The sequence below is a fragment of the Anser anser genome, assembly GCF_964211835.1.
Source record: "Anser anser genome assembly, chromosome: 18".
Taxonomy (NCBI): domain Eukaryota; kingdom Metazoa; phylum Chordata; class Aves; order Anseriformes; family Anatidae; genus Anser; species Anser anser.
This window is the reverse complement of record NC_139739.1, coordinates 5412789-5425088: the sequence shown is the minus strand read 5'-3', so window position 1 is coordinate 5425088 and position 12300 is coordinate 5412789. Positions and strand designations below refer to the sequence as shown.

The 12300-nt window shown below is 37.3% G+C and overlaps 1 protein-coding gene across 13 annotated transcripts in view; it reads left to right on the top strand.

Annotated features, from left to right (window-relative positions):
* Nucleotides 1-12300, top strand: part of TMEM132D (transmembrane protein 132D) — a 288591-nt gene that overhangs the window by 187383 nt on the left and 88908 nt on the right. For all 13 annotated transcript variants that reach the window (XM_083803690.1, XM_083803691.1, XM_083803698.1 and 10 more), the window contains one exon: nt 8371-8554. In XM_083803690.1, coding sequence (XP_083659816.1) covers nt 8371-8554 — 184 coding nt within the window. The remainder of the gene's footprint in view (nt 1-8370; nt 8555-12300) is intronic.

The window sequence follows — 12300 nt, the reverse complement described above, 5'->3', positions numbered from 1 at the left end:
TTCTGACTATGAAAATACAGAGTCTCATTCCTTGCTGGCTGATCAGTGTCATGTTGATGTGGCAACTCCCTTTCAGTAAAGCTTTCTTTCATTTTCAGGAGATAGTGATATTGAAGTGATAGCGACATTGTTAAATGCCTGGGAAATTGTAATGTGAATGAAATATGTAAGTTTTTATTATTATTATTATTATTATTCTTTTACAAAGATTAGTATTGACCTAAGTGCATAGGCCTGGGGCTCATAAGTAGGAGTCAGGTTTCTTTAGCTCTTCAAGTCCTGGGCGAACCAAGGATCTGAAATTAACACGTCACTCCCACATGTACTGAGGTGTTATTTCATTGAAATGAAACAAGGCCTTTATACCTGGTTTTCCTACCCCTAAAATTGCCATTATCTTTCTCCTATTTGTTGCGTTTGCCAGTTCAGAAAACAATCATCACTTTCTGCAGCTGTCTTGTAGAGCGTAGTCTGATCCTTAGATGGACCCTATAGAAACTTGCCCAATTAATCACAGTCACTTTTGGCTCTATGTCTGGTTCACCCGAGCATGCTGTTTTATCACACTTAAATGTAAGTTGTGCTAAATTTATCATTATTTTTATGCTGAGGACAATAAAAAACATCAGGTAGAGAAACCTAGATTGACAATACATTTGCAGTGTTTTATTAGACTTTACTTACTGTCAGTAAAACTGTTTTCTTAGCCCTGCAATTCAATCCCACCTGCACAGTAACTGTGTTTTTTTCTGCTGTTGTCTCATGATTGGGCTACTTCAAAAGTACTTGATGTTTACTGACTACTGTGTTAAATATTTTACTGAATGATTATTATACTGGATGTAATAAAGTCAATGTTGATTACCATTCCCTTAGCATAATATGGTAGGTGATCTCTGGATCTATTATGTCAAGAGATGGTTTTGAACTGAAATGCTGTGTTAGTGGGAAACTACATTTTAAATTTATATATTAAAACATTTGCTAAGTTTTACCCACTTTTGAATGGTTTGAGTTATTTGGGAAAAATGCTATCAACGGCTGGAAAATTGTATAGTGAATAATTTATTTGAAAATAGAAAAAAAAATGTCAAATAAATAATTAAGCAAATATTTCTCGATCAGCACTGCTGATGGCATACTCCAGAGATGAATCAATTTTTTTAAAGAACTTTATTACATGATTAGCAGACTCATTTTTTAGTAATTTTTCTTGCTAGTTGGTTCACTTCATACACCTATTCTTGAAGAAAAATGACTTTTCATCCTACCCATCACTGAATTTTTAATAGTAAGATGACAATGAATAAAATTAAACTTTAATGTACTGCTGTATGTATCACCTTATCTTGATATATCAATGGTGAATAATGATCTCTGTAATACAGTGGGCTTGATTCTACAGATATTGGATTTTTAGTATTCCCTCTCACCTTGAGAAGGTCAGAGCCCCTTGCCTTACTTTTCTGTCTAAAATAAGATTTTTTCATCCTTTCTGCAATTTGTTTAGACAGATATCAGGGACTGATGTGTTCAGTATGTGTACTAGTTTACCGATAACGTATGGTGCAGGTATTGCACCATATTGTTTGGTTTGGTTTTTATTTATTTTGTTTGTTTATTTTGTAAATTCAAGCATTTTATCATCAACAGCAAAGGAGGGGTGGAAATCTTGCACTGCTTGCCAGCCAGGTTCATATCTTCTGAATGGATTTCGGGGATCAAGCATTAGATATGTGCTCATCAGCTAAGCCAGCTCCTCAGCTAGTGAAAAGCAGCATCACGTTGTTAACTTGTGATATTTAACATCAAATCTGCAATATTTGATTTTTACCTTACATCTTAGTTGTATGAATAAAATAGTTTACTGAAATTCTGCAGTTTTATCTTGCATAGATGCTTGTCCAGAAAAGCTCGAAAATATTCATTGATTGCACTCTTGCTCAGAAACAAGAAGGAAAAGGCAATCAGATTCATTACAGTAAAGAATGTCTCTTTGCCTGTAAGATTATTTTGTGGGCTCTTAGCTTATGTTTTTTGTACATATGAGACTGGTAAAAAAAAAAAAATGGAAGGAAGAAGAAAAAAAGTGTTTTCATCTGGCAAGACAGATGACAGCAAACTATAAAACCTTTCTGCAACCCAAAAGAAAAATAAAGTTTCCAAAGATTACACATCAGCAGCAGAACACTTTTCTCAGCTTTGTCCCCCTATATTGTATTGAAGAGTTCAAATCTTGCCTGAAGCAGACACGTTTGTGTGCATTGTTTTAGGGCAGACTTGCAAAGGAAAACTAAAGATAGAACATTTTGATGGCTGAAGTTGAAAACAAAACAGACAAACACACACGCAAAAAGATGAAATGTGGCTGTGAAGTTTAAAACCATCATTCATCATTGGGTGAACTGGCAGAATTTAGTAGCATTTCCAAAGCAGTGCCTTATTCTGTGGTGACGAGCATTAAAGAAAAGCCCAAATAAATTAACTTACACTAACACGTGGTTCTCCCTTTTCATTCTGTGCTTTTTGTCAGTGTTAGTGTTACGGTCTCCTTGCCAGTGATCCCACATTTTTGACTTACACATCCTATACACGTAATTTCTAGTATGCTATCAAACATGCCACGCAGAAGTAGTTTATTGCATTGCAAGTATCTGTTTATGCAGAAGCAATGTGATCTCTATCTCTCTAGCAAATGAGGAGAGGAATGCAAATGTGTCCCCCTGCCACAACAGTTTGAGTTCTCATGTAAAGGTTTCTTAAATAAATAACCATACCCTCTCCTGGAACCAGAGCTGTGGGTATTTGTGAAGAATTCAGCAATGACTAGACAGATAATCTTTTCCTGGTGAAAATAAACTGAAAGGTTATCAGGATCCTTTTCTGACTAGTTTAAATATTGGTGAAAATTTTGACTCAATTAAGATGAAAAATTGAACCTAAGTTTTCTTTTTTGTCTGTGCCAGCACCATCTTTCAAATTCATCTGGATTTTCTAGGTCTTCATTCTTACAAAGTACTTATACACTGCAAGCCTCCTTGCTTATTTTTCCATCTTTCTCCTTTTATCTGCATTTCAGAGGAGTTCATTTTCTGCCTTTCTTTCTCATGCATCCATCTGCAACAGGTCATTTTTCTTTTTCTCTCTTTTTTCCCCTCTTTTTTTTTTCTCTCTCTTTTTTTTTTTTTTTCTTCTTCAACTCTTCTAGTTTATTCTTCTTTTTTTCCCCACCCAAAATCTATTTAGGGGGAAGACAGTATGTTACTTAGTTGCATGTTCTCGCAGAACTGTAAAACAGATGAAGTTCACAGGCTTCTGGCACTGCGAGGAATATGCTGCCATACAGGAGCATAAATGCAATTTCTGTGAGCAGTGGGGCTGGGGAGAGATTGTTAAGCAGAACACGGAGGCAAATGCACTGAAGGAAAGGTTTCTTCTATAGCAGTCCTCTGAATTCCATTTGACCTCTCTGTATTTGGTTAGGAAACAAGTATCTTTTGATGATAATACAGGAGAAATGGCTTGTTGTTATGAAAGGGATGGGCAGAAAAGATTTGTGAAACTGCTCTTAGTGAAATTGTTTAAATTCTGAAGAATGTACCATAGAAAAAGCTTTTCAAAATAATAATAATAAATATATATGTATATATATTAGGAATGAATTGATTTGAAAAAATAGAGCTTTGTTAGTTTGTTATGCTTTATTCTACATTTCATATCTTTTACATTATTTCCTACCACATGAGAATGAAGTTGTATTTAACACATCTTGCCACTGCTGAATCCATGCAGTGGCAGGGCAGATGACAGCAAACCATAAAACCTTTCTGCAACCCAACTGATAGAGCTGGAAATAGCTAGTATGGTGTGTTATCTGGTATGACAACATAGCATATTATCTTACTTTTACCCAAAAGTTTGTACTTATTTTGAAATGACTTTACTTCTGAAATTGTTGAGGACAGCCACCACTTTGTGGTGTATAAATCATCTTATTCCTCTTTTTATGGGGAAGTCATTTTCAGTTTAATTTTCTCTCCTGTAAAATGGGGATAACAGTTTTCACAAACTCCCCGAGATCTCATGGGGTCAGCTGTGTGGCTGACTGCCTTCTTTCATGCTAGAAAGTTTTTCCAGTTATCTGTGGAAATATTTCTTCCTTTTCTGAGTGCTGTTGTTCCACCTCAGCCCAGCCAGTGCAGCATTTCAGGCCACAAGTTCTTCCACTATCCAGCAAGAGAGGTGCTGGAGACATGGGTATGTGCATGGAGCTAGAAAAGAATAAAAATTACCTTTTCTTTCTTTGTTCTCCCCAAGGCTCTTTCATTAACATTCCTATGATATGTCTTATTTAGCATATTCATGGCTTTAGGCTTCCTGTGTCTGTTATAGTGTTCTAAAGATGGTGATAAAACTTTATATGTAGTATTATGAGAAACGTTAAATGCCCAGTCATTTTAGTAGGTTCAGTACAAATCTTGTTTTGTGAGCATTATATAAAGATCAAAGCTGATACCACAGCTAGTGAAATCAGGAATGGGATACTTCAGCTGACTGCCACTACCAACATTCAGTAGCTATTCTTGGATTTACGGGGTCTCTGCTTGAAACTTATCTTGCAGGGCACACCAGCCCTAAAGACTCAGAAGAGTGGCAGGTTCTCTCTTCAAAGAAACTTGACATAAAGGCTTAGGTGTTAGGAACTGGCCATGGGCCTTGATACCAGCCTGTCTGATTTAAAAGGATTCCCATGCCAAAAGGGCAGAAGGGAGAAAAAAAAAATCAGTCAGGGATGTGAGAAGACAAAGGTGCAGAACGGCTCTGCAGAGGAGGAAATACTCCCCTAGAGAGAGGACAGCATTTCACGTTCCTAATTTGTCAGAACTGCTTGATCTTTTGCTGGACAGGAACTAAAAGGCTGTTTAAGAAATACAGTACACACGTGCTTGTGCTGTCCTGGCTGACAGGAGGAAAGACCAGCCTATTCCCTTCCAATCAAGTAGTTTACTTATTTTTTTCCCCAGTTTGTCTTGCTTGTCTGGATTGGGCTTTTAAAAGGGTCTTCACGACACACAGCTCAGCACGACTCTGAGCACAGAGTCTATTGGCACCACAATGAACTCTATTACAGTTTAACTCTCAATTCTAAGCAGTAGATTTCAGAAATAGAAAACTCCAATGTGAAGAATTTGACTTTAAATTAGCACCAAGAACTGTTTCACTTTGACCACTACTCAGCTCAACTTGGATCACTGTTGTGAGCCCTTGGGTTTTTCCATGCAAAACTTTCTGATCGTATAACCTCCTATATGGTAACTATTGGTGTTGCTGTACTCTTGATAGCAATAAAAGTGTTAGTGTTAGTGACAAGGAGCCAACATGTTATCATGTTGTAGTCATCATGAAGAGTATGCCTGCCTTGAGGAGGATTAGGCAGCACGATGTTTCGAGTAGCAGTGGCTAACTAACCAATAGAAATTTTTGTTGCTGGAAACATTTGTGCTAGAACATGCTCATGAAGGTTTGTGCTAGCAAATATGTAATGCAGAGAAGATGAAAATATTGCTAACAAGCAAGGTCTAATCCTATGATACCAAGCAGCTTTGACTTAAAAGAAAGAACACAAATATTTTTGATGTGACCGAACTCTGATAATTAATTGTATTTGTCCAAATTTCCCCATTTGCATTTTTTAACTGATGATGAAAAACTTTCTGTGTTACTTCTCAGCTGAAAGATTTCAGTTGCTAAGTGTTGCTCAGGAAGGCATTTATGGCTGTAGGTTGGGGATCCAGACCCACAAGGGTACATGGAAGGATCACCATAGCTCCGATGGGTACTGTTCTAATAATGTAATTGAACAAAAGTTCCTGACCTGGTGTTGACAGCCTGGGTCTGCTCATAAGTCATGGAATACTTTCCTAATTTTTATATACCTTTAGTTAGCAGCAATGAGATTCTTACTGATTTTTGAGATGTTTTGTGATCTTTTCAATTAGGCGTGTAGTATTACTAAGATGAACTAATTCAAATAATTTCTATCAAAATCAAATTTATAGTAGTAAATTTTTTCGTTTTGTTACAAGAAATATGTCATTAATATATCTGCTTTTAGGGAGAAATTAAAAGAAAACACTTCCACTATTTTGGGGTCACTGTAGTTGTGCAGCATGGGAAGAGTAGTTCAAGAATATAAGGACCATGCTCCACTTCCCTCTCCCCATCTTTTCCACTCCCTTTCACTTCTCCTTTGTTTTCCTGTGTTGTAATAATTTTTTTCTCCTTTTCCCCTAATTCCTAGCATACCTGGGAAAAGACTAGGTTGGTTACCTTTTTTGATGATCCTTTTGGCAGTTATAAGTTTTTCTGTCGTCCTCTGCCCTGCGGTTCCCTCCTGTGCAGCAGTGGCTCATTGCTGTGACAGCACACATTGCTGGTGACAGCACCAATTCTGCAGAGCCGACGACTGGTAGCAGCAGACACCAATGCAATAATAAAGACAGGTACCCTGAACAGAATCTCAAAACCAAGGCTCAATATATGATGATTCAATTAGTTCTTTAAACACGGTAGCTGTGACAGAATATACCATACAAAACAGGACTGCTGTCAGGTATTTATAGGCAATGCATTGCCCATTTCTGTTCATGCAATTAAGGTAACCGAGTTTCAATAGTCACAGCTGCATACAGTAGCTTTCTGATCCTACCTAGGTCAGCATGAAATAAGACTGCATTCAGTGCTAGTTTAGAAATTGTGCTTTTTTTTTTTTCTTTTTCTTCTTTTTTTCCTGACACATAGAAATGAGAAACTGAATACAATGCATTCCATTTTGGAAATGCAGAGGCTCCCTTTAAATTCATCCAGGATCACAAGGTCTCAATACATCCATTAAAATACAAACCTTAAAGATGATCAGGTAAAATTCTTCAAGCAGTAGCTTTAGATAAAGCATTGGATTTAGCCAGCATGATAACGTCTCTGAGTATTTTGGGAAGAGTCCCAGACATGGGCTGTTGTCATAACTAGCCTTTGTTACAAAGTATGCCTACTTTTAGCTCTTTTTCCACATCAGCTAAGAAAACCTGCTGGGTTTTGGGCACTTTTTTTTTTTGTGGATCTTTAATCAGTTCCTGAAATGTTTTCTGTTTCTTCTAGATACACTCTCCAGCTAAAGTGGCTTGTGACACTTCAGTATTGTGCCATTCTTTCACTCCTTGAGTGTTATCCCACTGAAAGAAACTCTGTTCTTTCCTTTCCCCCCAAACCAACACTGACAATTTGTTTGGCTTTCAGTGCTTCAGAAGTAAAAGCACTGTCATTCTCAGTGCCCTGTGGATTTCTGTATTGCTAAGAATCTCTGCATTCCTCAACTTTACAGTATATTGAGTATTTTCATGTCTCTATAAATACCACTGGACTATGGAGCTCACCTTGCCAACATACGCAATAGAAACTTCACTGCATTGCTTTCTGTGTAATAGCTGATTTTATAACAAGCTTTGGAGGAACTGCACCTTTGAGTCCCTTTCTAAATTTCACTCTTTACATTTCAGCTTTATGGTATTCACTTGTAGAAGAACTATAGGAAGGACAGCATATAAAGACAAAGTAGCATTGATAAGGTGTCAGTAACTCCAATATTGCCAGACTATCCTGGAAAATCACATCTTCTAAGTCTTTGTTCTTTTCTAGTGCTTTTACTCAAGGATGGATCATGGCAGGATTGACCAATATTAAATAATCCAGTTTTGTAACTCTCTGCTCCCACAACGAACTAAATTAGATATTATTCTTAAGTTTAGAAGGGGACAAAACTGAGCTTCAGACATTCTCAAGGTAGCAACATATCCAAAAATGAAATCCAGGTTTTCTGATCCTCTGCTTCTAGCTGTCCAGGTTCATGGATCCATTCAAGAGCTGTTCCATGCCTCCTTTTTAAAAAAGCAGACAGTATTTTTAATGCAGTGCTTTCTCATTTCAAGGAGTGATTCCCTTTAGATTTGCTCATTTTTTGCTCTCAACGGGGAGGAAATACAATTTGCTCATTATCAAGGGAGCCTTGGAGTCAGGTTTTTTAAGCTGTGTAGATAGCTTGTCTGTAGCCTTAGCCTTAGATTTACCTTGATCTGCTTTTGTTTATCCATCTGTAAAATGGAGCAGTGCCATGTCCCTGAGTCTTACTGAGTCATATGGAAAATACCCTGAGATCTTAAGACAAGTTGAAATGATTAATTCATTATTAAATCCATCATCCCACCAAATTCTCTCTCTGGAAGAGTCTAAATCCAATGTTTTATTAATATAAGAGCAATTATATTACTGGCTTATCAGTCATATGAATGGAACCTTTCTTTTTATTTCTTCCAGCGCGGATGGTCCATCCTCTGAAATCATGCAGATTGATTTTGAAATTGAAGATCTAACTGACCTACCTGGGCCCCAGCTCATCACATGGCAAGTAGAATATCCTGGAGATACAACATCTGATCTAGGAGTCTCCAAGATCTACGTAAGCCAGAAGGACCTGGTAGGAGTTCTCCCTTTGGCTATGGTAAGAAACTGTCAGATATTCTGCAAGTTCTTAATATTGCTGTATACCTCTAGTGTCTGATGGATGCAAGTGATCTGCTGAAAGGATGGGGAACTGTTTTAGCACCTTGAGAAACAGATTTTAACTCATGAAGTTTTGCTTCATACAGTGGTTCACTGCACGAGTGCAAATTACAGCTACCAGTGGAAGGTGGCGTCATGCTCTCTTTGATGTATACACTGACTTTTTGGAGGCAGGAACTGAGTTCATGGCATTCCCAGTATTCAGACCTCACTCTTGTTTCATGGAATAGTATCCTATAATATCAGTTAACATGTCTTACTTGAATCACGGGTAGTCTTACATTTGGTCTAGGGTCTGGGGACTTCCTGAAACATTCCCTTCTGCTTTTTAATTCTGACTACATGGTTATTTGGGAGTGAGAGGAGAAGCAATGCTCATGGCATGAATTCTGAGTAATTTTGAATTGCCTCAGAGACACAAATTATAGTACATAAATAATTGTCTATTCTACATAAATGCATTCAAATGGGCTGCTTCACTTCACCATCAGAGTGCAAACTACACGGTTTGAAAAATACCTGATCCTTTAGCCTTGATCTTATCTTAAAAAATAACAGATATCCAAATTCCAAGTCCAAGCTGCATTTTGTGATCTTCCTCTTCTCTCCACATATCTTCTTCATCAGGGATGAAGTGCAGTTGTCTGGGGTCTGACTACCTCATTTTTGTTCTTAGACCATCTGTTAGAAAATGTTGACACAATATTATTTAGCAGTGAAAGAAAAACAAAAATCAATCTCAAAGCCTTTAAAAAAATGTAACCTGGATGGTTGCCTAGTGATAGCCAGTTAATTATGCCATTACTGAAGGCTGTGGGTGTTCTCTTCAATTCCAGACCCACGGAGCTAATGATGACTATTATTATAATTTACCAACTTTAGAACTACTCACATGTTGTGATGCTTTATTTCACTAAAAATATTTCTTCTTATTTGTAATGTCTCATGCTTTCATTACCATACAGCTGTATGTCACATTTGAAACAGGTCTTTCCATCTTGAATTGTGGCCATCTTACAAATCAGAGTTGTTTTGCACAACTCTTTTCACAGACTAGTTTCTGCTGTTGAGCAGTGGGTGGTCTCTGTTGGTTTCTTGATAAAAGAAGAGAATTTCAGGTCTTCAGATTGTGATGTGCAGTCACACAAGTTCTGAAGTACTGAGGTCTAAGGCTGTAGAGGTGATATGATTTACACAATTTGAATTTTGGGATTTGGTTAGCTCCATCCCTTAATGAAAAGATAAAAGATTTTTTTTTTCCGTTGGTTCTCTTGGTTGCAGAAAACACTGGTTCTTCTCACACATATCCATGATCCATGACTGCTTTAGTATAAAGCAATACAGTGACCAAAAAAAAATCATAAGAACAAAGATTCTTCTGGCAGTTGCTACAAGTAAGCACACTCTCTTCATTTCCATTAGAAGATGAAAAAAAGCCAGCCTATTTTCCAGAAGCAAAAAATTCAAAGGTCATATAAAGTCTATAAAGTTATCAGTAGGTGACATTTTACAAGGCGACAGGTGTTGGTATAATGGGTTACAGAGAATGCAAAGATAAATGGCAGAGATCCTCTAATTACTGACAGACTTGTAATAGTTTTAACCTTCTTTGCATTAACTGGAGTATCAGGGAAGAAACTCTGGGGTATCACAAATCTCCAAATATTTGCAGTACCTCACTTTGTACTCAGGAAATGATGATTCAGGTGCAGACCTTTCAAGATGTGGAACTTCGATTAGTTTGGTACTTCAGAGTTCTCTGTGAATTTAGCAGAGCCAGTATGTAATATAAAAATTTTAAATAATAATAAAAAAAAAGAATAAATCCTACTTCTCCATTTAGGAAGAACCACAATGAAAACAAAGTGCTATATTATTTCTCTACTTCTGGAGACTGGGGTTAATTTGGGTTAATGTTGCTGGGCTTCTTAGCAGAACATTTAATTTCATGTTTAGAAACACCAAAAAGAAATGCTGTTGAATATTTCAATTACAGCTTAATTTTTCAAAAGAACCATTTTACTGCTTTTACATTACAGAGCTTTGGTTTTTGTTTGTTTTTAATTGACAAACACATACCACCTCTGCACCATCTTTGTTTTCTGTAGTCTTTTCTGACAGCTATTATGGATTTGTAAATTGCAAAGCAGAAGATTGGCCAATTTAGAGCTTCCTGTTGTCTTGTTTCAAAACTTTACAAAATGCTGCAGCAGAAGGACTTAAATAGCAATATCAGGAGACACTGGCAATACCTACCTTGTGCTGAAGTTATTAGGACATTTGCTACAATAACCTTACCTTTCGCCAGTGTTTATTTTTTTGGCTGTAGCATATTAGCATTCCAGATTTTGAGACCCCTGCAGGATCCTACTCCAGTAACAACAACACAAGATGCAGAAGAGCACTCTAGGATATTGATGAGAAAAGCTGTAGTGTGTATTTTATGGATGTGTGGGTATCATAAATGCTGATATTTCTGACACTTTAATAACAGTTTTTCTAATTATGAAGTGTAACGGAACCCATCTTGGTAAGCTGTGCATGGGACCCCAGCCAGCCATTGTTAGCGGAGTGGGAGTAGCATGGGAGAAGATGTTTAATTTGAGAACATTGTGAGAGCCTGTGAGCACCTGTTTGGATATTTGCAATGCATGATCCTTTCCCTTAAGCCTGATGAAATACAGGCAAAGTTGTTTATCTAGGGTTATAAAAAGTTATTGGCCTTTACCATGATTGCTTTGTGGTGCCTCTTATAGCCATGTAGTGATGTCTTGCCTTGTTGACAGAAACTAAAACACCCACTAAACCACTGTGGAAGAGGCAGGTATTTGTATGGAATAATTTTCTTCACAAGCACAGCTTGTGCTATCATTCGTGCGTTCCTTGCATGGCCGCTATCCCACCCTGCTTCCATTTCCCTGCCAGCTCTCTCACCACAGGGTCTGTGTCCCCAGGTGATGTGTGGCCAGGGAACTTGAGAAGAGCAGTCTTATGAACATGCTGATCGGTATGGGAATTATAGAGTTCTGGACAAGGGATGCCAGTGGACTACTACACGGTAATTACTGGAGATTTGGCGCTTTGAAAAAAAATCACAAGTGAATAGTGAAGAATGGAAATACCTTCTATTTAATTCTTTATTGTCAACTAACATGCATATTAATTATCATCCTTCTTGTAAAATTCACCTGCAGTAGGATATCCATTGAGACACAAAACCTTGCACCTCTTAAGACCTCTGAAATACGTTTCTAAAAATACATACGGTCCATTCATTCATTAATGGTCTTGATCATGCTAAACTGCTGAGTTTTTTTGAGTTGAGGACTGGCAATGTAGTGTGACAGCCGGTGAGAATATATGCCTGAATATTCCAGAATATGACTTTATATTACGTTGACATTCAAGAGAATCAGCTTCCAATTTCTACTTGACTCCTTTTTCTTCCCTGTTCTATTTCACTCTTGTTTTTTTACGTGATGAATGGCATGAATTTAATCACTCAAACTGTACATTTGCTGCTATCGATTATTGTTGGTTTTTAAACATTCTGTCAGCTCTTTCATAATTGTGGTATTCACCTTTTGTTGAACCTTAATGATTAGGTGAGGATGAGAGACACATGAGGTTCTGTAGCCATCTGTGTACATACAAGATAATCCCTACTGAGAAAGGCAGAGGGCA